Source organism: Canis lupus, chromosome 27 (genome assembly GCF_003254725.2).
Source record: "Canis lupus dingo isolate Sandy chromosome 27, ASM325472v2, whole genome shotgun sequence".
NCBI classification, from domain to species: Eukaryota; Metazoa; Chordata; class Mammalia; order Carnivora; family Canidae; genus Canis; species Canis lupus.
In genome coordinates, this window is record NC_064269.1 from 26363970 (window position 1) to 26391518 (window position 27549).

Here is a 27549-nt window from a genome sequence, read left to right on the forward strand (position 1 = left end):
TCAGTCAACCGCCTCACCTACACAAGGCCCCGCTAGTCTTCCATTGCCCACCTCTAGCCTTCCTTCAGGATTTTGGCTAAGCCACCTCCTTCACACTTTCCCACTGTTCCCAAAGCCTTGGCCTCCCTTGAAGCCACGCCTCCCAGAGGCTCCACCTCCCCGAGTGCCCCTCCTGCTGCTGCCTTCTGCTAAGCTCCTCTCAAGTCCTGACAGCTTGGCCAAGTCTTTCCCTGTCCCCGGGTTTGGCTGGCACTTTATTCTCAGGTCTCTCTCCTCTGAGGCAAAAATGAAGCCCATCGGTAAGTAATTTCTTCTGTTTATAGAGTTGGAAAAAAAACTGAGACAGAGCCAGAGAGGAAGAAGGCTGGGCTTGGAGTGTCACTGGCTTAATTAATGAATTAATTAATTAATTAATGAAGCCAATGTCTTGTGGGGGATTGAACAGAGGGTATCTCATGGCACCAGAGCTATACTTTGGATCAGGGGGTGTAGACGAGACGCCTTGTGAGTTTAGGAAGGGAGGTAGGTTTGCTAGAATCTGAAGGATTGGGAGGCTTACACTCTGTTCTTCTCCAGACCAAAAAGGGTCTCAGCTCTGATGAGCAAAATCTGAGTTAGGGAAGATTATTCCTTGGCGCTTCCCCACCATCTTCCCACCTGTTTGCCCTGCCTTCCTTCCCAGCTTTTCCTTTCTGACCTGGTGCACAGCTTGCTTTCTTCGTCTCTGTCTCTCCCACAGGGCCCAGCACACCATGTGCTTACACATGTTCTTTGAATGAATGAAGAGTCTTCCACCTGGCTCTGCTGCATCCTTCATGTTTTGCCCCACTTTCTCACTGAAGAGTCTGAAAATCTCTGTATCATATTTTCTTAGGGAGGACATTGGTGTGGACTTTGATGAACAGCGGTCAAGTGTAATAAGGTAGGCCCCTATCACCAGGCAGGATTTAAGGGGCTTCTCCCTCTAGGCTCAAGGAGACAGATATCTATTTTTACAGCTGCTGAAAGTATCTCCTTACCTTTCTTATCTAATTGAAAAAAGTTGTGGTGGGGATGGATTATGGGCCAAGTCAAGCTGTAGGAGGAAAGATTACCAAATTCCCCTGGGGTGTGGCTGCCTAGTGGTCTTTAAAATACTAGGTCTTCAAGAGGGAGTTTGCTGTTATCAGAAAACTTGTTTACAACTCTAATTTTAAAGGCTTTTAGAGGGATGCCTAAGTGGCTCAGTGGTTGAGCTCCTGCCTCAGGCTCAGTGTGTGATCCTAGTCCTAGGATTGAGTCCCACATCGGGCTCCCTGCATGGCGCCTGCATCTCCCTCTGCCTGTGTCTCTGCCTCTCTCTCTGTGTGTCTCTCACTCTCTCACAAATAAATAGACAAAATATTTTAAAAATAATAATAAAGGCCTTTATAATCTTAAACTGTTCTCCTCCCTTCCCACCACCGTGTACACTGTGGGCAGTACTCCAACACCAGAAGCCCAGACAACACTTATCCACATACGACACCTTTTTTATTGAATATATGTGGCAAATGTTCATCTCTAGGTTATCTTTCTCTTGCCCTGTAGTGGTCTTTGGCCAACTTCTCTCCATTATCAATTGATATGTGCTTCCAAAAGGCAAGTTCACTTTTAACCTTAGTTTATGTGAAATCACGTGGACAGGCCAATTTCTGTCACCACATATATCCAAAATTGAGAACTATGGTTTTTGGATTATATTCTTTTGGTTTATTCTCATTCTTTTTTTTTCTTTTATCATCACAGAAATTACAAAGCAGAGTGGGGAGTAGAAAGAACAAATCTAAAAGCAGCAGCAGCTTAGGCTTTTCTCATTTGCCAGGCTATCTGGTTTTGGTGTGAAAGAAATGTTAAAAATTTCCAGAAGTGAATTCTGATTGAAACTAAACATGTCAACCTGTCAAATCATGAATGAGGAACACTTCATTTATCTTTGTCTTCTCTGCAGTTATCCCAGAGGGACTAAGAATAGCCACCTTGTTCACAACCACTTGAGTATGATACTAGATAATATAGAGTCTATACAGCCTCTAGAGAAAGTCTGATTGTTTGCCCAAATAATAGTGTAATGATACTAGTGTAGTGTTTGCATGTTCCATATGTATTGTGGGGAGGGAGCAAAATGTTTTCTTCTACGTCTACATAGATTTTTGCCTGCGTTTGGATGGATGGATTTGGTCTACATACAGTTGATCTGGTCTATGTTTGTCTGCATCTAAATGCATTTTAGTGACTTGAAATTCAACCTCTGCCAGATTGGGATGGGACTTGAGAGGTGTAGTACTGGGGGTGATAGGGTAGGTAGATGAGTTGGAGGAGGTGGCTGTGTTCTCCCTTTCTAATGAGATGACAGTTTGGGGGCTACCATGCCTTCAAGTCCAAGTCTTGGTTGCACTTCATAAAAAGACTTACAATTGCTAGATTCTCATGGATCTTTCCCCAATCTAATATTCTACCCTAACCTGTCTTTGGGTCCTTAATTTCACTAAGTTCCAGAAATATGCCCTTTATCTCCATGGCAGCTCTTGATTATCCAGAGTAATGGAGGGAATAACCAAGATAGTGAACAATACTAAAGTGACTTTCTTTTGAATTTTAAGTGATCTAGCCCTGCCTAGAGGTAATCTAGAAATAAATCTAAACAGCTGCAGTGAAAGCAGTCTGTCATGTCACTCCCCCATGGAGGCTGTATGCCATCTCTTCTTTGGCATCTAAAGAGGGAGGTAAATGCAAGAATGAAGCTTGTTCAGCCCTTAGTGTGTTGTTAGACACACCAGGCATCTACTGAGAGCTCTGCAAAACTTGTCTCCATGCCTTGTTTTCAAACTCTGGAGGAGGTCTCTATTTAGTGTGAGAACTCAATATGTTGTTCACAGAACATGAAATTTAGTAGGCAACATGTGAAACTCTCAGTATTTCTAAGGTTTCTAACACATCCAGAGTAACAGCCAAAGTCCTCACAGTGACTCTTAGACCCTACATGAAGGATCTGGCTTCCTGCTTTCTCTCTGACCTCTTCCTTTGAACTTCCCCCTCACTCACTGTGTCCTGGCCCCACAGGTCTCCAAGTTATTCCTCAAAAATAGCCAAATACTGTTTCACACCCAGTAGGATGGCTGCAATTGAAAAACAGAGGATAATGAATGTTGGTGAGGATGTGGAGAAATTGGGACAATTGCACATTGATGGTGGGAATGTAAAACAAGGCAGCCACTGTGGAAAACTATATGGTGATATCTTAAAAAATTATATATAGCTACCATATGATCCAGCAATCCCACTTCTGGGTATATATTCCAAGGCATTAAAAGCAGGGTCTACAAAAGATATTTGTATATCCATGTTCATAACAGCATTAGTCACAACAGCTAATAGGTGAAACAACCAGCATGGTCATCAGTGTATGGATGGATCAACAAGATATGGGATATATACACAATGGAATATTATTCAGCCTTGAAGAGGAAAGACATTCTAACACATCCTACAACTTGATGAACCTTGAAGACATTATACTAAGTGAAATAAGCTGGTCACAAAAGGAAACTATTATGATTCCACTTACATGAGGTACTTAAGTAGTCAAATTCATAGGGACAGGAAGTAGAATGGGGTTGCCAGGGGCTGCAAGGAGGGAAAAATGAGGAGCTACTATTTAATGGGTATAGTTTCAGCTGAGGAAGATGAACAAGTTCTGGAGATGGATGCTGGTGATGGCTGCAATAACAATGTGAAGGTGAGGCCTTCTTGGACCACCCATTTTATTTTACTTTTATTTTATTTTATCTTATTTTATTATTTTAAAGATTTTGTTTATTCTTGAGAGACACAGAGAGGAAGGCAGAGACATAGGTAGAAGGAGGCTCCTTGTAAGGAACCTGATGTGGGACTTGATCCCCAGACCCCAGGATCACGGCCTGAGTGGAAGGCAGATGCTCAACCACAGCCACCCAGGCATCCCGTGGACCACCCATTTTAAAATCACAACACCTGCTCAGCACATCCTCACCTTTTTTGCTTTCCTTTTCTCTGCAGCATTGATTCCAAATCCAATATAATGTAGATTTTCGTTAAATATTTGTTAGTTTTTGCTTCCCACTGTAGGAATGTAAGCAACTTGAGTGGAGGGATGGATATTTGTTTTCCTTTGCTTTACCCATAATGCTTAATATTTGGAGACCAAATGAAGAATGCTGGAGGGGAGGTGGGTGAGAGGATGGGGTAACTGGGTGAATGGCATTAAGAAGGACATGGGATATAATGAGCACTGGGTGTTATAAGCAACTGATGAATAATTGAACTCTACATCTGAAACTAATGATACACTACATGTTAATTAATTGAATTAAAAAATATTTTGGGGAGCAGTATATTTCTTGAATGAATAAATGAATGACCATGATTGAAAACAGCTTCTAGAGAAGGAACAAAGAGAAAGAGAAATTGGGAAGATTCCATTCTTCATTTGGTTTTGTTAACTAATTTCTTCTATCCTTGGATATGAGATTCGACCCAGTATTCAGGTGGCCTTTGCTCCGTTTACCTTTTCATACGTATTCTGACCTGTTTCCACTTTGGAAGTGTTGGTGTACACATGCACCACACTTACTATTATTTTAAGCTGTTGCCCTGAACACAAAACCCCTACTGTTGTACTCCCGACCGCCCCCAACCAGAGTTGCAGGGCTGATTGAATTAGGACTTCAGAAGTTCTGAAGAAGCAAAACTTAACTAAAAGCTTTATACTTTTATGCTTGGGAGCCACTAGTTTGATTGGGTCTAGAGTTTTCATTGTCTGGAAATTTTAAGAAGGACAAAAGAATTTATATAATTTGAAATCATGAAAGAGCTGTGTGTGGATACAAAGGGATTGCTGTAATCTCTAGAGATGTTGCATTTAAGGTTCACCTTGAGAACTTAAAATAGCTTTTAACAGCTTCATTAGCCTTTCTTTCATATCTATAGCAAACTGCTAGCAAAGCAACTAGCATCCAAACTATCTTTGAAACAATTCAGGAGGAGCAATAAGGCCGACTTCCTGATTGGCAGGAGTGTTAACACCCAACTACAGGAACCAATGGAACTTATTGCCTTGGAAAAATATTTTGAAAAGAAAAGGTCCAAAATGAGGGTACCCTTCTCAAGATAGAGGAATGAACACAATGACCACCAGTGCCAAGGAGAGTAGGTTGAGCTGGCTGGGAAAGCAAGACTATCTGCAATTTAGTGGGTGGATTTTTGGATTTGACAGAAGATCTTCTGGTAGACTTGGTTTGGAACTTTGTTTTAGAGTTTGGAAGGATCTCAGGGAAACAGAGGCAAGAGAGGGAGAAAAGTGGTGCCACAAGCATCAGGGAATTCATACAAGCTGGCTACATGTCCCCAGGCCCCCTCTGTATTTCTTTTAGCACCTCGCCTAAGTAGCACCTCCTTTGGAAGAGACTGTTTCCTAATTAACCTGATATTCATAGACCTAGGGTCCACACTGGGAAATGTTTTAAGGAAACAGTCTTAAAATAAATGATGGGGCATGTTCTAATCTCCTGTTTTTATCTGGGATTGGCCCTTTCTTTCTTCCAGAGGAAAAAAAAAACTAGGAATCTCAAGATATAGAAGTCATTCAATACATCTATATATTCATTTTCTCTGTCCTAAATGCCACTTATGGTTGCTTGGTACAATTATGAGCCTATCTCTGTCCTGAGTAGTGAGGGTTAGTGTGGAAGTATGGAAATCAGAAGGAGGGGGTACATGAAGTCTGGTCCTGCTCTCTGGAAGCTTTTAGATTATGAAAGAATTTAAATGATAAACACAGGACACCAGCAGACAGAAAGGGAAAATTATTTTAGCTCAACACCAGGAAGGCTTATAAGTCCAGAAAGGTAGGGGAAGAAGGTTAGAGACAGGGATCAGTCAGAAAGGCTTAGGAAAGTCTTCCTAGATCATGTGAAAAGGTTGTAGAATAGGATTGAGAAAAAGCTAGAGGGTCAAGACTGGACAGAAAGGAGTAAGGAGAGCGTCCCTGGCAGGGCAGGTAACTTATCCAGGCCACAGACTCATCCCAGGAAGGGTGAATCAGGATGTGAGAAGCTGAGTTAGGAAGGAGGTGATGGGCCTGAAGGCAGGGGGAGTTTTGGGGGCAGGGCTCTGATAGCTGGGTCAGAGATCTGGACTGAAGGGAAACCGTTGGAAGAATCACATATTACTGCACAGAAAGAGGGCATTTCTGAACATGGTGTTTGAGGATGATGTTTCTCTGTATGGTTACAAGCTGATTTTGGGATAGCCTCTGTCAGGATTCCCAATTATGTATTAGGTCTCTCTTCTTTAAGTTTGCTTGTTCATTGTTTGTTCTGCTTGCTTCTGTTGGAGTCATAAAATATGATTATTTAATCCAAAGATATTTTGTTCTTTAAGTTGCTTCTCTGGTATCTTCACACTTTGTGGGCTCATTGTCCCACATCTTCAGTAAAAGTGGGAAAAGCTCAGGACCACCCTGAAAGCAACAGAGGAAATAGAAATTATCAAGCATTACCCATCTCTGACCCTGCCATTCATATGGTCCTCCTCTGAGATTCCTGCTTGGGGTCCATGGATAGAGTTCAGAAGAGTGAATGACATTTTCTTTGGTTGGTCACCTCAGAGGGGCCTGTGATTCAATAAATGTGAAGAACCACTGGTGTGTCTTTGTTGGGAGGTAGGTGGCTGTGGACAGTTTCCCAAAGAGAGAAACATGGTACAAGCATCCTTAGTGCCAACATTAGGAGACTCCAAGGACAGTTGAAGGAGCTGGAGGAGAAAGAGGAATTGGGAAAAGGGAAATGGGTTCAGAGGGATCTAGTAGGGGGATGCCCCGTCTTCCCTGTAATTCACCCTCTTTCTAGCACATATTCTTTCTTTGTATTCTCCATGTTCTGGTGGTCACAGGATTCCGGTTCCCCTTCTATTTAAATCTACTGAATGTCTGCCATTTATCAGGCCCTTTACCAGGTCCTCTCACAACATTATCTCCTGCAATTCCTGTGTGGAACCTGCCATGCACAGAGTGGGGTCAGTCCCTCTCCCAGTCATGGTGTGTTAGCATCATCACTTCCTGTCAGACCCATTTCAATGCATTTTATTTTCCCCTTTCATCCTTTTTTTTTTTTTTAAGATTTTCTTTATTTATTCATGAGAGACAGAAAGAAGGCAGAGACATAGGCTGAGAGAGAAGCAGCTCCCCACAGGGAGCCCGATGTGAGACTCAATCCTGGAACCCCAGGATCACACCCTGAACCGAAGGCAGACACTCAACCACTGAGCCACCCAGGCGTCCCTCATCCTTATTTTTATTCTCATTTCCCCTCCTCCCTGGAGGTGCTTGCTTTAGTGTATTTAACAAATGCTCCTCCAGTCCATGCTCTACATATGTATTTAGATAAATTAATCAACAAATACAGTGCTGACTCCGTCAGGTACAGATGTAAGTGCAGAGAATACAACCGGGAGAAAAACAGTTTTAAAAATCTGGCTTTTGGGGATCCCTGGGTGGCGCAGCGGTTTAGCGCCTGCCTTTGGCCCAGGGCGCGATCCTGGAGACCCGGGATCGAATCCCATGTCGGGCTCCCGGTGCATGGGGCCTGCTTCTCCCTCTGCCTGTCTCTCTCTCTCTCTCGCTCTATCATAAATAAATAAATAAAAATTAAAAAAAATCTGGCTTTCACGGAGCTTACATTCTATTGGAGTGAGACAAAGTGAGCAAATAAGTAAAACATGTAGTGATCAGTACTACAGAAAAGAGGTCTGTTGTGGATGCTTAGGAGGGGACTGCAGTTGTATGTGGGGTAATTTAGGAAGGCTGTGCTACAAACGTGCTATTTCACCAAAGGTAGTGAAGGAAGCTGCCATGTGGATATCTGGGCTAGAATTAGTGCTGTTACAGGGGACAGCCAGTACCAAGGCCCTGAGGTAGGATCTGGACTGGTATATTAGAAGGTCTAAAAGCTTAGAAAACCAGTGGCTACAGAGAGATGAGTGGGAAGAGAAAGAAAAGGTTGAGAGGTAGCTGAGTCAGTGACTAATACTGTAGAACTCTGTAAGCTATTGCAAATGAAAACTTTGGCTTCTACTCTGACTAAAAAAGGAAACTAGAGGAAGGTTTCCATGAGAGAAATGATGTGACCTTTTTAACAGATGCATGTGGATGCTTGACAAATACATAGCATTTTTTGGATATTTTTAAATTGTATATAAATGGCATTTTATGTATACCTCACCTGCTTTTACTTTTGCTCCCTAATGTTGTTTCTGAGATATACCCAAGTTGGTATCTGTAAATCTGTTGTATTATTTCTGACTGCTGTGTCATATTTTATTGTGCACACAGCACATTTTACTTATGTATTTCTCTAGGAACAGACATTGGCACAATCCCCACTTCCTGTCACAAACAGTCCTGTGATGAACGTGTTCACATGGGCTCCTTATGGACTCAGAAAATTGTTTCCTAGGGGTGTACACCTGGCACCCTGTGGGGTGGGAAGGTATGTGCATTCTTAATTCCAATGGGATTGTGCTTCAAGATGGTGACCCAGCGATACTCCCCCCAGCAGTACATGATGGTTTGTATCTTCTCACTGAATTCTCATGCTGACCCAGTGAGGGAGGTCAGGTGAGGGCCCTTGTGGCTAAGGAGACTGAGGCTTAGAGAGAGTGAGGAAATTCCCCAAGTTCATGTGGTCACACAGAAGAGCCAGGGCTCACATGCAGCATTTCTGACATAGTATTCACTGTTCTTAACACTGTAGTACCCAGCACTGCTTTTCCCAGAAATAAGATGAGGCATCCATAGGCCAATTTATCATCATCATCATCATCATCATCATTATCATTGAACTTGACCTTATATTTTTCAGTTTTTGGTCTAATTCAGTGAGCCTAGGACCTCCCACATGTTTAGCACCAGCATGGATGAGGATGTCTAATTAGAGACTTAGAATCCTTAGAGTTTCAAGACAAATTATACAGAAAATGAGGGCTAGCACACAGGCTGTAGTTTTAGTGAATGATTTTGTAACTAAACACTTATAGACTAATTGTTTTTCAATTTGGGGATTTGGATATTAAGTCCATATTGTTTGCTAAGCACTGAGTTAAGTAATTTCCAGGCAGGCATAATTTCACTTAATCGTCACAACTACAGTAGGAGGAATTTACTTTTATTCCCATTTGACTATTGTGGAAACTAAAGCCCCAAGAAGTGAACTAATTTCTACAGAGTCAACAGCTGTGAGGTTTAATTGTTATTTGAACCTGAACCATCTACCTGCAGAACCTTACTCTTTACTAATAAATTGTGCTGCCCTTCTGTGAATTTTACAATTTCTTCTCTTTGAACTTCAGGACAGTTTCTACTCAGGTGAGATGATTTAGAGCAGTCATGGGAAGTCCAGGGCTAGTGGACAAGAATATCCAGGGGAAGAGGATCTGAAGTTTGAGTATGTCCCCAGGTGTCTTCACTAGGCCTCCTTTTGTCCCTGAAGTGAGAACCTCTTCTTAAGACATCCTACCTGGATTATGGCACTTGAGCATGATGCCTTCAAAATAGTAGGAATTCTCTAACTGAATGGTTGGTTGCCTATAACCCCAGGAAGCCTCATATTTTTAAACAAGCTTCTTCAAAGGTAAACAATTCTTTATCATCCTATGTGGCTCATAACTGACACACAGTTATGGATAATGTGTGAATAATGGGCAGTCAAGGTTTTATTGCAATTGGTTTTCCCTCCACACTTTTCTTTTGCTTGCCCTCTACAAGGAAGGTGATAGCATTTATATCTTTACTTGATCCAGGTATATAAAGCTTGTCTGGCTAAAAGTATGTATCTCAAAGTCAGGTAGATAGGATTATGTGCTCTCTCAGGTTACTCTTCACAGTGTGGTCATTTGGTTAACAACTACTTACTTACAGTCTGAAGGAGGAGACAGGCAAGATGGCTGGGATTTGGATACATTAGGATAAATGGCACATGGGGGAAGCCCAGGTGCTATGAGAGCACATAGGAAGGGCAGCATAATGGTCTGGGGAGGCTTCCTGAGGAAGCACTCTTGAGCTGGGAACTGAAAGAGAAGTGGAGATTAGCTAAGTGAAGGGGTCAAGAAGGCATTAGAGGCAAGGGAACAGAATGAGTGTAGAATTTAGCAGCTGGAGCAGGAACTGGGCAGGGGATGAGGCTGGAGGAATGAGCACAGTTCACATGATGAAGGAAGGAAAGACTATGAGGGAAGGGCAGTGGGAACCACAGAAGGGTCTGAAGCCTGGGGTAGGGGGAGGGAGCACCTCAGTCACATATATAGTGTAGAAGGTTTCCATGAGCTAAGAACTGTGCCTTCTTATATATCTTGGGTGTTTGTTGGTAAATCATAACATTGGAACTGGTGAGTGGCAAATAAGGAGTCTAGATGGATTTGTAGACATCTTATGGGGCTGACCCATAAACCAATAGTTCCTTTTAAGGAGACAGAACATGAAAGACTCCTAACTCTGGGAAACGAACTAGGGGTGGTGGAAGGGGAGGTGGGCGGGGAGTGGGAATGAATGGGTGATGGGCACTGAGGGGGGCACTTGACGGGATGAGCACTGGGTGTTATTCTGTATGTTGGCAAATTGAACACCAATAAAAAATAAATTTATTATAAAAAAATAAAAATTAAAAAAGAGTCCCTTTTAATTATCTATGGAGAAGACCTCTCAATTTCAACTTGATCTTTCAGTCTTTTAAAACCTTAGATAACGGGATCCCTGGGTGGCGCAGCAGTTTAGCGCCTGCCTTTGGCCCAGGGCGCGATCCTGGAGACCCGGGATCGAATCCCACATCGGGCTCTCGGTGCATGGAGCCTGCTTCTCCCTCTGCCTATGTCTCTGCCTCTCTCTCTCTCTGTGACTATCATAAATAAATGAAAATTTAAAAAAAATAAATAAAACCTCAGATAACATTCTTGTGATTCTCTCAAAACCAAAGCCTAAGCACAGAGGAGAGTTGGGGTTCTCTGTTCTCCATTTCTGGGGCTTTGCAGTGAATTATTCATCCAAAGCCTTTCTCAAATGGAGGGGACAATTTGAATAGCAGCAGGTGGGGGAGGGAGTAGGAAGAAAAACATGCAGGGTCTCCAGGCCCCTGGCAGCTGGCATCACAGATGGCGCAGGGTGTGTAGAGAGCACAGTGTGGCCAGTGAGGAGACTGTTTGCAGAAGTGAGCTCACCTTTTCTCCTGGAACTCAGAGAGGGAAGAGACAGAAGGAAGAATTGTTTAGGTTGTGAGCTACTGAATGAGGTGACTCATTTATTTTCTCTCTACACATCACACTCTTATAACTGTGTACATAAAAACTATAACAAACTTTGCCTGGTTGCTTAGGGTGAGATGTATTGAATGCCAGAATTCACAAAACTGTCTTCCTGGCTTCTTTCCCTTCTCAGTCCCGGATCCTGGGGTGGCTGATGCTCCCATTTCTGCAGTATTTCCTTCCCAGGCAGCCTGGTCCTCTCCTTCTTGCAGGTGGTTATGAAGGCCCTGCCCCTTTAGCCCTTCTCCTTTCTGTTCACATCAGAGCCTAGGTGGATAAAGGGAAGGGGTGGACTATACACTCTTGACCATCAGTAGAGCTGAATGCATGAGGCAGAATGAGGAGAAAGGGGGGGAAAGTGCCATTTGACCTTGGATAGCTGATATAGAGGCTAAGGGTTTTTCAGTTTATTTTTTTAAGATTTTATTTATTTGTTCATGAGAGACAGAGAGAGTGAGGCAGAGACACAGGCAGAGGGAGAAGCAGACTCTCTGCAGAAGCCCAAAGTGGGACTCAATCCTGGACCCCAGGATCACGCCCTGAGTCAAAGGCAGACACTCAAACTCTGAGCCACCCAGGCATCCCGAGGCTAAGAGTTTTAAGATTGAAGGATCAACATTTGTATGTTAAAGCTAGATGATATTTTAAAATGAATTCATAATTGCAAAGAGGCATCCAGCTGATTAATTAATGTGTCATAACTCACACTCAAGCACCATGCATATTCCTGTATGTGAACTCCTGCACTATACATTCATTTCATGTTAAGTCTTAAAGTTTAATTAGTACATGAAGCTACAGGAATTAGATGAATGCAATGGGATGATACACGTGTGGTGTGTAAAAATGGTAAATGTTGGAAAGTATTTGGACCTTTTTTCTGGGGGAAAAGCAGTGTTGATATTTCAATGAAGTCTTTGGTGTCCTCTTATATGCTATTTGGGTTGCAACAGGTGACATGGCACTTCTGAGTTTGGTTGGTGAGCCGAATAATGGGCTCAGTAAATATTGATTTGCTACCATGTCTTAGGCATTATGGAGAGGCAGCATAAGAAAAATATGAAGCAGCAGCTTTAAAGCCTGAACAACAGAACTCACCATCCTCAACCCAACTGAGCTTAACTCAGCCTCACTGAACCCGATCTGAGTCTCTCCAAACCCTGCACTTGCTACAACTCTGATCCTACAATCCTCTTCAATTCCAGCTAGGATGCCGTGTCAGACACTTCGCAGATTGGGTCAAAAGCTGGTACAGAAACGTAAACTGGAGAAGCCAGAGGCTACAAATAAGCAATCCAGAAGCCTGAACACTGTGGAATTAATGGTCCTAGGTTTGGACTACATACTGGATATAAGTGTGTATTTCCTGGCTGGTGAGGTAGCTAGAGATATAGCAGGACCATCTACTGTGATCTGCTTTTTGGTGGCCGGCCTAGCTTCAGTGTTGGCTGGACTGTGCTATGCAGAGATTAGTGCCCGGGTTCCACACTCTGGCTTTTCATATCTCTACACTTATGTCACTGTAGGCGAACTTGGGGCTTTTGTCACTGGCTGGAACCTCATCCTCTCCTTTGTTGCCTATACAGCCCTCGTGATCCAGGCCTGGACTTTGGCTTTGGACAATCTGTTTGGGAACCAAATCTCTCAGGCCCTGACTGAGAGCATTTCATTGCATGTTTCCCGTGTTTTTGCAAAAATTCTAGGCTTCTTTGCCATGGGCCTGGTGTTGTTGCTAATAGAATTGCTGACTCTGAACATTAGGCAGCTTTTTTTGGTTTCTAAAGTGGTCACAGTGGTGAACCTTTTGGTTGTCAGTTTTTTCATCATCTCTGGCTTCATGAAGGGGGACCTGCACAACTGGAAGCTCACAGAAGAGGACTACATAAAGGCTGGACTCAATGAGACATCTAGCCTGGGTTCTCTGGGCTCCGGAGGATTCATGCCTTTTGGCTTCCGGGGGATTCTCCGTGGATCAGCTACCTGCTTCTATGTATTTATAGGTTTTGGATATATTGTTGACATAGTAAAAAGAACCCAGAATCCCAAGCGTTCCATCTCCATGGGTATTGTGATTTCATTGCTCATCTGTTTTTTGGTGTATTTTGGTGTCTCTGTGGCACTGACTCTTATGGTGCCTTACTACCAGCTCCGACCTGGAAGCACCTTGCCTCAGGTATTTGCTCATATAGGATGGGCCCCTGCTTACTATGCTGTAGCTTTTGGATTCCTCTGTAGTCTTTCTGCAAGCTTCTTGGGCTATATGTTCCCCATAAGTCAGGCTATATATGTGATGGCACAGGATGGCCTCCTCTTTCCTGTCCTTGCCAGAATCAGGACTGGCACATGTGCCCCCATCATGGGTACCATGATCTTTGGCATTACTGTAGCAATCATGACATTCTTCTTTGGACTCACTGATCTTGTGGACCTCATGTCACTTGGGGCCCTGCTAGATTACTCCCTGGTGGCTTTTTATGTTCTCATCCTCAGATATCAGCCTGAGATGGAGAGTGGAGGAAATGAAGCACAGGTACAGGAGGAGAATGGATCTGCAACAGAGAAGCTCACTCTACACCGAATAATTTTTCCAGACAGCTCCACCCCCACTCCACTCTCTGGCCAGGTTGTCTCTGTTTGCTCCTCACTGCTTGCTCTACTGCTGACTCTGCTCTGCCTGGTCCTGGTGCAGACCCAGTGGCCAGGTCTGCTTTCTGGAGACCCATGGTGGATCACAGTGGTTGTGCTGCTCCTGGTGCTCATCACTGGGATCACTGGGGTCATCTGGAGACAGCCACAAAGCTCCTCTCCCCTCCACTTTAAGGTACCTGGTCTGCCTCTCCTCCCACTCCTGAGCATCTTTGTGAATGTTTGTCTTATGATGCAGATGACAGCTGTCACCTGGGCCCTACTTGGTGTTTGGATGCTGATTGGGTTTGCTCTCTACATTGCCTACGGGATCCAGTATAGCCTGGTCTCTAACCATACTTAAGTTAGGGCCAAAATTGTAGACCTGAACTCAGCAGTACCAGTACATATTTGGTTGGACATTATCATACCTGAATGCAATCTGATTCCCCTGCAAAACAATGGGGAGAACTCTTGAGCTGATGGAATGTGGGGCTTCCCATGGATAATTGGTAGGAAAATACTAATACAGCTCTGCTTGTGTTGTGGAGTGAAGGATTTTTTTTTTTTTGGTTGCTTTTCTTTTTTTACTAGTCTGCTTTTCAATTGTGTCTGTAGCTTCTTGCTGCCTTTAAAACAATTATTATTAAAAGAAACTAGACAAAGTGTTTTTGTTTTCCTTGGGTAAATACACAAGAGGGGAAATACTGGGTCATATAGTTATTCTATTTTGAATTTGTTAAGGAACAAGCATACTCCTTTCCATAGTTGGTACACAAATTTACATTTCTATCAACAGTAATATTCCATTGTGTGTGTGTGTGTGTGTGTGTATATATATATATATATATATATATATATATATATATGTATATCTTCTTTATCTATTCATCTTTCGATGGACACTGAAATGATGAATACCCACCAATTGCTTCAATGTGGATAGAACTGGGGGGCATTATGCTGAGTGAAATAAGTCAATTGGAGAAGGACAAACATTATATGGTTTCATTCATACAGGGACTATAAAACATAGTGAAAGGGATTATAGGGGAAAGAAGAGCAAATGAGTGGGAAATATCAGAGAGGATGACAGAACATGAGAGACTCCTAACTCTGGGAAACGAACAAGGGGTAGTGGAAGGCGAGGTGGGCAGGGGGATGGGGTGACTGGGTGATAGGCACTGAGGGGGACGTTTGACAGGATGAGCACTGGGTGTTATACTATATGTTGGCAAATCGAACTCCAGTAAAAAATATACAAAAAAAAAAGGAAAGTTTATCATTGTGACATTGTTCAAATTAGGACATCAAGGAAGAGTCTTTCATGATATTCTTATTAAAAATATGATCTTGATTGTAAAAAAAGTTTTCACTAACAGTGCATCAGCATTCCTTTTTCTTCAGGTGTTCACCAACACTCATTCTTTCTTGTCTTTAATTCAATCATTCTAATTGATGTAAAATGATATCTCATCATGGTTTTAATTTGCATTTCCCTGATGTTTAGGAATGCTGACCATCTTTTCATGTGTCTGTTGGCCAGCTGTATGTCTTCTTAGGAACAATATTTATTCAGGTCCTGTGCTCATTTTTAATTGGATTATTTGGGGGTTTTGGTGTTGAGTTGTATAAGTTCTTTATGTATTTTAGATATTAACCCCTTTATCAGACATATCATTTGCAAGTATTTTATATCATTCAGTAGGTTGCCTTTTTGTTTTGTTGGTTTCCTTTTCTGTGCAAAACCTTTAGTCACATGAGTTAGAAAAGATGTGTCAACTCCTATGTTTATTGCAGCATTATTCACAATAGCCAGGAAATGGAAGCAGCCCAAGTGTTCATCAATAGATTAATTGAAAAAAATAGATGAATGGATAAAAAAGATGTGATACACATACAAACACAACCCTTCCCACACACACACTGGAATATTACTGAGACATAAATAAGAATGACATTTTGCTATTTGTAATGAAAAGATTGGACCAAGAAGTTATAATACTAATTTTAAAAAGTCAATCTAAGAAAGGCAAATATCCTATGTTTTCACTCATATATGAGACTTAGGAAATTTTTTAAAATGAGCAAACAAGAAAAAAAAAAGAGACCATGAAAACCACCTCTGACTCCCAAATATAGGGAATAAATGAGTGACTGTGAAAGATGAGGTGGGTGTGAGGATGAGTGAAATAGAGAAAGGAAATAAAGAGTGCACTTATCATGATTAGCACCGAGAAATGTGTGAAATCGTTGAGTCATTATATTTTACTGCTGAGAATAATTGTATGTTAATTATACTGCAATAAAAAAATGAAAGAAATTAGAAAAAGGCAAAAAAAAAAAAGATGAAATATGAGCCCTGCCTTTAAGAAGCTTATATTCTAACACAATGGGTAAAGCATAGCTGTAACACAAAGTGGACAGTGTTTTCATAAGTAATATACAAATAAAGTGTCTTGGGAATTCAGAGTGGAGGATGATTATTTATGGCTGGCACAGTGGTGAGGGTTGATTGGTGAAATCAGAGAAGATTTTGTAGAGGATTGGCATTTGAGTTGGCTCTCTCCAGGGACAGATAGGATTTTCCACATATAGGTGGCAGGAAGCAACTGTAAGCAGTGAGAATACCAGGAGGAAAAGCACAGGAAAACGAAGCAGTATTCAGAGCACACTGAGCAGGCTGTGTAGTTTGAACCTTGGCTATGTGAAGGGGCAATAGCATGCACAGGTGTCTTGCAGCCAGAGCTTTCCTCTGAGCACAAAGCACTCTGGCTTTGAACCTACAGCCCATGCTGAAAATCCCTAAGGCTGGTTCTTCGACTTGGCGACATCAGCATTCTTGGATTTTCAAGTTTCTCTACTGTTGTTGTCTGCTTTGGTCCACCTGCTCAGAAAGTGCACATCTGAGAGCCATGTGTTATGGATCCTGATCTTGTTTCCACCGTTAAGCAGCAATGTGAGCTTGGACAAGCCACTCAGTGCCTTCCATGATCTTCTTTTTTATCTATAACATGTGAAGTTAGAACCAAGCATTTGTAAAATTCTGTGTACTTAAAAAAAATCCTATGATTTCCTCTGGCTCTTCTGACCTGTTATTCTCTCAACTGTGTCCCTTTACTGCATGTGATCTGAACCTGCATCCTGCCCATTTATCACTAGAACTCATTGTTGGAGCTTTAGAGGTACAATAAATAAGATCCTATTTTTCCCTTCTATGTTTGGAATAAACTGATAATCAAGGACATAGAGACAGATAATCAAACTATCAGCTTTAGATCTGCAGCTTAAATTGGCTTGCTAACCCTACATCACTCAGACAGACTGACTTACTCCTCATAACAACTGACTTACTCCTCATAACAAGTAGTACTGAGCAACCTCTGCCTCCCAATACAGGAGCCTACTTTTATGAGAATTTCTCCTGTATGATCAAGTTGGAATGCATGTGTCTTTTGGGCAGGTTGGCTCTGGATAAAAAACAAAAAACTGGAAAAGGCTAAGCTGGGTATGCTCAGTTCTATTTATACAACTCACTAATCAAAGTTACAGTGAAGAGGGATGGAGAAAGGCCAGGATTAGTACTCTGCTCAGTGATGCTCAAACTTCAGCAGGGGTCACCTCACCTGAAGGGCTTGTGAAAACAGATTGCTGGGACTCCATCACCAACATTCAGAATTCAGTAGGTCTGGGTGGAGCCCAGAACTTGTACTTCTAACAAGTTCACAGGTGATGCTGATGCTGCTGGTCCAGGGGCCACACTTTAAAGACTCAAAGCTCCATCTGAAGGCCTTGATGATGTAAAAATGAAGTGAGGGAAACAAAGGTGCACTTTCATTGTCTGGAAATTTTAAGGAGGAGGAGAGTATTTATACACTTTGGGATCAGGATGGAGCTGTGCTTTGATACAAAGGGATTGATAAAATTTCTAGGGATGTTACATTTCAAGTCCACTTCTGTGAAATGTTGAGAACTTAAAAATAATCATTAAACAGTCTCATTAGCCTTCCTCTCCAGTATTTATCAGACTTTTAGTGAAGCAACTGGTATCTAAACTATCTTTGAAGCTACTCAGGAGGAGCCGCAAGGCCAACTTCTTTATTGGCAGGAGTGTTAACACCCAACCACAGGAACCAGTGTTAACACCCAACCAGGAACCAAAGCTTAACTGCCTTGGAAAAATGTTTTGAAAGGAAAGGTCCAGAGTGAGGGCACTACCCATCTCAGAGACAGAAAAGTGAACACCATGACCTCCAGGACAAAAGAGAGTGAGTGGAGCTATCTAGGAAAGCAAGACTACCTGCAATTTCATGGGTGGATTGTTGGATTTGACAAGAATTCTTTTTTGGGAACTTGGGATGAAACTTTTGTTTGGAGTTAGGAAGGAGCTCAGAGACTGAGAGAAACACAGGGAGGAGAAGGGAGGGAAGGGGGAACCAGGGCCATTATGGAATCCATACAAACTGGCTTCATGTACCCTGGCCCCTCTCTGCATTTCTTGAAGCACCTCTCCTGGGCCAAGGACATCCTTTGGGAGAAACTATTTCCTACTTAAACTGAGATTCACAGACCCAGGCCTCTCATTAGGAAATATCCTCAGAACACTCTTGAAATAGATGCTGATGTATGTTCTAGTCTCCTGTTTATTACACCTCTATCTGGCCCTTTCACTATTTTTAGAAATAAATAAATAAATGTTCTAAAAAGTCTTCTAGGAATCTCAGGATATAGTGGTCAGTAAATACAGCTCTATTTTAATTGCCTCTGTTCTAAATGTCACCTATGGCTGCTTGGTACAATTACAAGCAGACCCTTGTCCCAAGTAATGAGGGTTGAAACTGTAAATATAGAAGTCAGAAAGAGGAGGGCATACATGGATCCTGATGCTTCCATATGGATGCTCTTAGACTGTAAAGGAACTTAAGGGACACACCCAGGATACCACCAGATTAAATGGGAAAATTAGTTTCAGCTGACCATCAGGATGGGCTATAAGAGCTGGAAGGAAGGGGAGGAAGGTCAGAGATGGAGATCAGTCAGGAATGGATTAAGAAAGGTTCCTCAATGTAGTGGAAAGACTGTAGAATAGAATTGAGAGGAGGTATAGGATCAAGACTGGACAGAAGGAGTAAGGAAGGCCTCCCTGAAACTGTAGACAACTTACCCAAGCCAAAGGCCCATCCCAGAAAAAGTATGTCATCATGTGAAGAGCTGAAGTGAGGAAGGAGGTGATGGACCTGAGGGTAGGTGGAGTATTAAGGTGGAGCTCTGGTAGCTGGATCAGAGTTTCTGGACTGAATAGAAACCATTGAAATAATGCAAGAGTATTGCTCAGAGAAAGGGAATTTATGGACATGGTGTTTGAGGATGATCTTTCTCTTGAGGATGTATGGTTATAAGCTGGATTGGTAGACTCTCTCAGGATTCCCAATCATGGGTTTGCTTTCTCTACTGTAGAGTGGCTTGTTCATTGTTTGTTTTTCCTGCTTCTATTGGAGTCATAAAATGTGATTCTTTAATTCCCAGATATTTTGTTCTTTGGATTGCTTCTCTGAGATCTTCATACTGTGTCTGGGGGCCCACTTTCCCTCGTCATCAGTAAAAGTGGGAAGAGCACAAGGACCACCCTGAACAACATAGCTGGGGGAAACAGAAATTATCAAAAACACTAGCCCTCTCTGACCCTGCCATTCAGATGGTCATCCTTGGGAATCCTGCTCAGGATCCATGAATGGACTTCAGAAGAATGAATGACATTTTTTTGAGGTGACCAACCTGAAAGGTGTCTATGATTCAACAAATGTGAAGAACCACTATTGTGACTTTGTTGAGGGTAGATGGCTGGGGGCAGTCCCCCAAAGAGAGAAACATGGTACGAGCATCCTTAGTGCTAACTACAGAAGCCTCCAAGGGCAGTGGAAAGAGCTGAAGGAGAAAGAATTGGGAAAAGGGAAATGGATTCAGAGGGAGCTAGTAGGAGGGGTGTCTCATCTTCCCTGTTCTCACCCTCTTTCTAGCAGGTCCTCCTTCTTTGTATTCTGAATATCCTGAAGATTACAGGATTCTGATTCCCCTTCAATTTAAATCTATTGAGTGCCTGTAATTTTTTTATAATAAATTTATTTTTTATTGGTGTTCACTTTGCCAACATACAGAACAACACCCAGTGCTCATCCCCTCAAGTGCCCCCCTCAGTGCCCGTCACCCATTCACCCCCACCCCCTGCCCTCCTCCCCTTCCACCACCCCTAGTTCATTTCCCAGAGTTAGGAGTCTCTATGTTCTGTCTCCCTTTCTGATATTTCCCACACATTTCTTCTCCCTTCCCTTCTATTCCCTTTCACTATTATTTATATTCCCAAAATGAATGAGAACATACACTGTTTGTCCTTCTCCTATTGACTTACTTCACTCAGCATAATACCCTCCAGTTCCATCCACGTTGAAGCAAATGGTGGGTATTTGTCGTTTCTAATGGCTGAGTAATATTCCATTGTATACATAAACCACATCTTCTTTATCCATTCATCTTTCGATGGACATCAAGGCTCCTTCCACAGTTGAGTGCCTGTAATTTATTGGGCTCTGTACTAGGTCCTCTTACAACATTATCTCTTGCCATTCCCATGTCTAACCTGCTGTGGAGTCAATCCCTCCCTCAGTAATGACATGTTCAGGCCCCTTTCAATGCATTTTATTTTCCCCATTCATTCTTTTTTTTAAAGATTTTATTTATTTATGCATGAGAGACAGACAGAGAGAGAGAGAGAGAAAGAGAGAGAGAGAGAGAGGCAGAGACACAGGAAGAGGGAGAAGCAGGCTCCATGCAGGGGGCCGGATGTGGGACTCAATCCTAGGTCTCCAGGATCACGCCCTGGGCTGAAGGCGGCGCTAAACCACTGAGCCACCCGGGCTGCCCTTCCCCGTTCATTCTTACCTCTATTCTCATTTCCCCTCTTCACTGGAAGCACTTGCTGTAGTCTATATAACAAATGCTTTCCAACCCATGCTTTACATGTGTATTTAGATATAGTCAATCATTTACTAAATATAGTCCTGCTTGTGTTAGGCACAGATATAGATGTGGGGAATACATCCAGGAGCAAAACAACTTTAAAAATGTCCTGCTTTCATGTAGCTTACACTTTTATGGAGTGAGACAAATTATGAAAAAAATAAATGAGTAAAACATATACTACCTTAAGTAGTGACAAGTACTATGGAAAAATGAAGGGTAGGGAGATGCCATCTGTCTGTGGTTAGGAACAGGCCACGGTTGTATGTGGGGTGATTCAGGAAGGCAGTGTTACAAACTTGCTATTTCACCAAATGCAGTGAATATCCAGGCTAGAAGTGGTGCAGTAATAGTGGACGGCAACAAAGGCCCTGAAGTAGGGTCTTACCTGGTATGTTAGGAGGCCAGTGACTAGAGAAAAATGAGTGGGAAGAGAGAAAAACAGAAGGTGAAAGTAGCTGGGTCAGTGACAAATACTGTAGGACTTTGTAGGTCATTATAAATGCAGACTCTGGATTCTATTCTGAATAAAAAGAGAAACCAGTGGAAGGTTTTGAGCACAAGAATAATATGACATTTGACAATTTTAATAGGTATATTTGTCTTCTTGACAAATATCCAGCAGTTGTTGGTTGTTTTTATGCTGACATAAATGGCTTTGTGCTATAAACATTATCCAGCTTTTACTTTTGCTACCTAATGCTGTTTCTGAGATCTACCCAAGTTGCTGTCTATAAATCTACTTTATTATCTCTGACTTCTGTGTAATATTTCATTGTGCACACATGGCACATTTTACTTACTATATATTCCTCTAGGAACAGACACTGGCACAGGTCCTACTTCCTGCCACAAATAGTCCTGTGATGAACATGCTTAATGGGCTCCTTATGGACTAAGGAGAGTTTCCCAGAGGTGTGCACCTGGGAGAGGGGTTGTGGGATGGGAGGGTATATGTGCATCCTTAATTCCACTAGAATTGTGCTTCAGGATGGTGACCCAGTGATGCTCCGCCAGTGGTGTGTGATGGTTTGCATCTTCTCCCTGAATTATCATGCTGATCCAATGAGGAAGGTCAGGTGAGGTCCCTTGTGGATGAGGAGACTGAGGCTTAGAGAGAGTGAGGAAATTCCCGGAGTCCATGTGATCTATGGAAGGGCCAAGTCTCATAGCCAGCCTTTCCTCCATAATGGTCATTGCTCTTACCTCCATAGTACCCAGCACTACCCCTCCAGAAATAAAATGAGGCATCCACAGGCAAAGAGGCTATTATTACCATTATTATAAATATTGAATTTTTTGATAGTCTGGCCTAACTCAGTAAGCCTAGGACCCCCCAAGTGTTTAGCACCATGGGATGACACGAGAGGGACAAGCACAGGTCAGATGATGAAGGAAGGAAGGAGATGAAGGAAGAGCAGTAGGAACCACAGAAGGGTTTGAAGCCTGGGGGTGGGTGGAGGATATCTCATCAAACTTGTTATGTAGAAAAGGTCCATGAGATAAGAACCGATCCTCCTTATCTATCTCATGTGCTTCTTGGTTAATCATAATACTGGAGCTGGTGAGTGGCAAAAAGGAGTCTAGATGGATTTGTGGACAGAAAATCTGTCCCATAACCCAAAGATGTCTTTTAACAATGTATAGAGAAGAGTTTTCAATTATTTTCTTGTGTTTTTTTTTATTTTTTATTTAAATTCTACTCAGTTAAAATATATGGTAATATTGATTTCAGGAGTCGAATTTAGTGATTGATTATTTACATTTAATACCCACTTGTCATCAAGTACAGTCCTTAATACCCATTACCCTTTTAGCCCATCCCTGTCCATCTCCTTCAATCAAACCTTCAGTGTGTTCTATATTAGACTTTTCAAATTTGACTTGATTTTTTTGCCTTTAGAAACCTCTACAAACATTTCCTAAAATTCTCTCAAAATCGAACTCTGAGTAGGGAAGAGAGTGGGGACTGCATCACTTAGTTTTCTCTGTTCTCCAGAGTCCTTTTTGGGGCATTGCTGTGAATTGTCCATCCAAAGCCTTGATCTCCTTGTGGAGCTGATTATTTAAATAGCAGCAGGGTAGGAGAAGGTAGGAGGAACCACATGGAAGGTATGTTCATTAAAAAAAATAATATATATATATATGTATATATACATATATATATATATATTCAGACAATGGTTTGAATGAATTAAAAATAATTCTTTTTGAAAAATTAGCATGGAGTTATAATTGAGTATTTTGACACAAGCTCACAGAGCAGAGCAGGGTCTCCAGGCCCCTGACAGCTGACATCACAGATGGCACAGAGTGTGTATAGAGCACAGTGTGGCCAGTGAGGAGACTGTCTGCAGAAGCGAGCTCACCTTCTCTCCTGGAGCCCAGAGAGGGAGGAGACTCTCCCTCCCTAGGTTGTGGGCTACTGAGCTAGGTGACTTATTTTTCTCCTTACCCATCACATCCTCATAACTGTGGATATGAAAACTGTGAATTTTGCCTGATTGCTTTGGGTGAGGTGTATTGAATGTCAGAATTCACAAAATCACCTTCCTGGCTCCTCTCCCTCCTCAGTACTGGACTCTGGAGTGGGGCTGCTGCCCCCATTTCTGCAGTATTTCCTTCCCAGGCAGCCTGGTCCTCTCCTCCTTGCAGGTGGTTATGAAGGCCCTGCCCCTTTCTCCCTCCTACTCTCTGTTCACAGCACCCTTGTGGTCCTACGTGGGTAAAGGGAAGGGGTGGTCTGTACATTCTTGGCCATCAGTACAGCTGAATGGATAATGCAAAGTGAGGAGAAAAGGGAGCCAAAGTCCATCTGACCTTGGCTAGCTGATGTAGGGGCTAAGGGTTTATGAATGGGGAACCAAATTTGTATTTTAACCTCAGATGATATTTTTAGAATGGGTCTATAATTGCAACGAGGCCATCCAATCTGTGGATTTTATGTCATAACTCATGCTCAAGCACTGCACATACATCCCATGTGAGAACTACTGTATGATACCTCTATGCCCTGTTGTGTCTCAGAGCTTAATTAGTACATAAGGCTACATGAGTTAGATGAACCTAAGTGGGAATGTATCATGTGATATGTTATAAAGCAGAATGTTGGGAGCCATTGGCCCTTTTTCTGGGGGGAAAGCAGGGTTGCTTTTTCTATGATGTCTTTTGGTGTTCTGTGATATTTGTGCTGCAGTAAGTGACATGGGACTTCTGAGCTTTAGCTGGTTGGTTGAACACCATTGTTCAATAAATATGTATTGTTTACTTAGGCACTATGGAGGGATAGCACATAACAGGAAAAATTTGAAGCCATAGCTTTGAAGCCTGAGCAATGGGCCTTCGCAGCCCCAACCCAACTCAGCTTAACTCAGCCTCATCGAACCTGATCCCAGACTCTTCACTCCTGGACTTGCTCCAGCTCTCTGATCCTAGAATCCTCTTCAATTCCAGCTAGAATGCTGTGTCAGGTACTTCGCAGAATTGGCCAAAAGCTGGTACACAGACGTATACTGGAAGAAGACGTGAATGGGTTGGCCCCTGCCAGAAGACTGAGCACTCTGGATTTAGTGGCACTGGGTGTGGGCTGCACAGTGGGGGTAGGTGTGTATGTCCTGGCTGGTGAAGTGGTTCGAGATCAAACAGGACCATCCATACTGATCTGCATGTTGGTAGCCAGCCTATCTTCTATGTTGGCTGGTCTGTGCTATGCAGAGTTTGGTGTCCGGGTTCCTCATGCTGGCTCTGCATATCTCTACACCTATATCACTGTAGGTGAACTCTGGGCTTTCATCACTGGCTGGAACCTTATTGTGTTCTTTGCTGCTCATACAGTTACTGTGGCCCAGGCCTGGACCTTAGCTTTTGACAATTTGCTCGGAAACCACATTTCTCAGACCCGGCATGAGAGTATTTCACCGAATGTTCCCCAAGTCCTTGGAGAAATTTTAGGCTTCATTGTTGTGGGCCTTGTGTTGTTGCTCATGGAATTGCTGACTCTGAGGAATAGGTGGATTTTCCTACTTTCCAAAGTGGTCACATTAGTGAAACTTTTGGTTCTCAGTTTTGTCATCATCTCTGGCTTCATGAAGGGGGACCTACACAACTGGAAGCTCACAGAAGAGGACTACAAAAAGGCCGGACTCAATGACACCTTGAGCTTGGGCCCTCTGGGCTCCGGAGGATTCGTGCCATTTGGCTTCCAGGGGATTCTCTGTGGATCACCTACCTGTTTCTATGCATTTATAGGTTTCAGCATTATTATTTCCAGAGTTGAAGAAGCCCAGAATCCTGAGCGTTCCATCCCCATGGGCATTGTGATTTCGCTGCTCATCTGCATTTTGGTGTATTTTGGTGTCTCTGCATCACTTACACTTATGGTGCCTTACTACCAGCTCCGACCTGGGAGCACCTTGCCTGAGGCATTTCTCCATATTGGCTGGGCCCCTGCTTACTATGCTGTAACTTTTGCATTCCTCTGTAGTCTTTCTGTCAGCCTCTTTGGCTTTATGCTTCCCATACGTAATCTGATATACATGATGGCACAGGATGGCCTCCTCTTTCCTGTACTTGCCAGCATCCAAACTGGCACATACACCCCCAATGTGGCCACTGTGATCTTTGGCATTATTGCAGCAATCATGGCATTCTTCTTTGAACTCACTGATTTTCTGGACCTCATGTCAGTTGGGGCTCTACTAGCTTACTCCCTGGTGGCTCTTTGTGTTCTTATCCTCAGATATCAGCCTGAGATGAGGTATGAGAGAAATGGAGTGCAGGTGCAGGATGAGAATGAACCTGCAGCAGAGAAGCTGACTCTACGGGGACTGTTTTTTCCAGGCAGCCCCACCCCTACTCCACTGTCTGGCCAGGTTGTCTCTGTTTGCTCCTCACTGCTTGCTCTACTTCTGACTCTGCTCTGCCTGGTGCTGGCCTCGTGGCCAGGTCTGCTTTCTGGAGACCCATGGTGGATCACAGTGGTTGTGCTGCTCCTGGTGTTCATCACTGGGATCACTGGAGTCATCTGGAGACAACCACAGAGCTCCTCTCCCCTTCACTTTAAGGTACCTGGTCTGCCTCTCCTCCCACTCCTGAGCATCTTTCTGAATGTTTGTCTTATGATGCAGGTGACAGCTGTCACCTGGGCCCTACTTGGTATTTGGATGCTGATTGGATTTGCTATCTACTTCAGCTATGGGATCCAGCACAGCCTGGTCCCTTAACCCCACTTCGCTTAGGGCCCAAACTGTAGACCTTGAACTCAGCAGTGCCAGTACATATGTGGTTTGATATTATCATACCTGAATGCTGTCTGGTCCCCCTGCACAGTAATGGAGAGTACTTTTGAGCATATGAAAAGCCAGGCCTCCCATGGGTAGTTGGTAGAAGAACACTAATACAGCTCTGTATTTATTGTGAAATGAAGGATGTGTTTATATTCTTTCTCCTTTTTTTTTTGATATACTTTTCAATTGTGCCTGTACTGCATATTGGATTTTATAAGGTTATTATTAAAAGAAACTTGACAAAATATTTTTGTTTTCTTTGGGTTCATATTCAGTAGTGGAAATACTGCATAATATGGTAGTTTTATTTTTAATTTTCTGAAGAACTTCCAGAATGATCTCCATAATGGCAGCAACAATTTACATTCACGCTGACAGTTCATAAGGGCTCCTTTTTCTCCACATCCTTGCCAACACTTGCTATTTCTTGCCTTTTTAATTTTACCTATTCTGTGTAAAGTGATACCTCAGTATAGTTCTAGTATACATTCCCCAGTGATTAGTGATGCTGAGCATTTTCCATGTGCCTGTTATCCATCTGGTATGTCTTCTTTGGAAAATGTTTATTCAGGCCCTCTGTCCATTTTCTATTGGATTAGTTGTCGTTTTTTGGTGTTGATCTGTATAAGTTCTTGGATGTTAACATGTTATTGGATATATCATGTGTCCTGTGGGTAAGTTGATTCTGGATAAAAAGAGAAACCCAACAAAAAAGTGAACATGGCTGAGCTGGGCACGTTCAGTGCTCTCTTCAATTCACTAATCAAAGTCACAGTAATAGAAGGGGTAGAGAGAAGCCAGGAATAGTACTCTGTTCAGTGATGCCTAAACTTCAGCAAGTGTCACCTTACCTGGAGGGTTTGTGAAAACAAAAGACTGCTGTGACTAATCCCCAGGCTTGGGAATTCAGTAGGTCTGGGAGAGACCTAGAACTTGTCCTAACAAGTTCCCAGGTAATGCTGATGCTCCTGGTCCAGGGACCACATTTTGAAAACCAAAGCTATAGCTGAAGACCTTCCACATGTAAAGATGAAGGGAGGGAAACAATGGTATACTTTGAACATTTACCATCATTTAATTAAACATTTAGATTAAAATATGATTGTTAATCCTTTCACAGTGGGGAAATCAGTGAATCGTTTTACAATGTATATGTATACCAAATCACCACAATGTACTCATAAAATATCTTAAAATTTTATGTCAATTATACCACAATAAAGCTGAAATTTTAAAAATGAAATACCACAGTTATCTATGTATCTTTATTTTCTTTATG

General features: G+C 42.6%; 3 protein-coding genes across 5 annotated transcripts in view; all 3 read left to right on the forward strand.

Annotated features, from left to right (window-relative positions):
• Positions 1 to 207: 207 nt before the first annotated feature.
• LOC112665487 (cationic amino acid transporter 3-like) lies at positions 208 to 27513 on the forward strand. Of its 3 annotated transcripts, XM_035707339.2 has the most exons (3): positions 208 to 299; positions 875 to 922; positions 24258 to 27513. In XM_035707339.2, the coding sequence occupies exon 3, from the start codon at positions 24444 to 24446 to the stop codon at positions 26205 to 26207; it is 1764 nt and encodes a 587-aa protein (XP_035563232.2). In that variant the 5' UTR covers positions 208 to 299; positions 875 to 922; positions 24258 to 24443; the 3' UTR covers positions 26208 to 27513. The 3 variants fall into 3 exon arrangements, with proteins under 3 accessions (XP_035563232.2, XP_035563233.2, XP_035563231.2); XM_035707340.2 differs by lacking the exon at positions 875 to 922 and having other exon boundaries at positions 209 to 299; XM_035707338.2 differs by lacking the exon at positions 208 to 299 and having other exon boundaries at positions 794 to 922.
• The window catches only part of LOC112665480 (cationic amino acid transporter 3-like), a 69691-nt gene continuing 42350 nt past the window's right edge, over positions 209 to 27549 (forward strand). Inside the window, exons 1-2 of the mRNA XM_035707336.2 lie at positions 209 to 299; positions 875 to 922. The gene's annotated coding sequence lies outside the window, so the exon portion shown is untranslated. The remainder of the gene's footprint in view (positions 300 to 874; positions 923 to 27549) is intronic.
• LOC112665486 (cationic amino acid transporter 3-like) lies at positions 210 to 14774 on the forward strand. Its single transcript, XM_035707342.2, has 4 exons — positions 210 to 299; positions 875 to 922; positions 12552 to 13519; positions 13837 to 14774. The coding sequence occupies exons 3-4, from the start codon at positions 12557 to 12559 to the stop codon at positions 13846 to 13848; spliced, it is 975 nt and encodes a 324-aa protein (XP_035563235.1). The 5' UTR covers positions 210 to 299; positions 875 to 922; positions 12552 to 12556; the 3' UTR covers positions 13849 to 14774.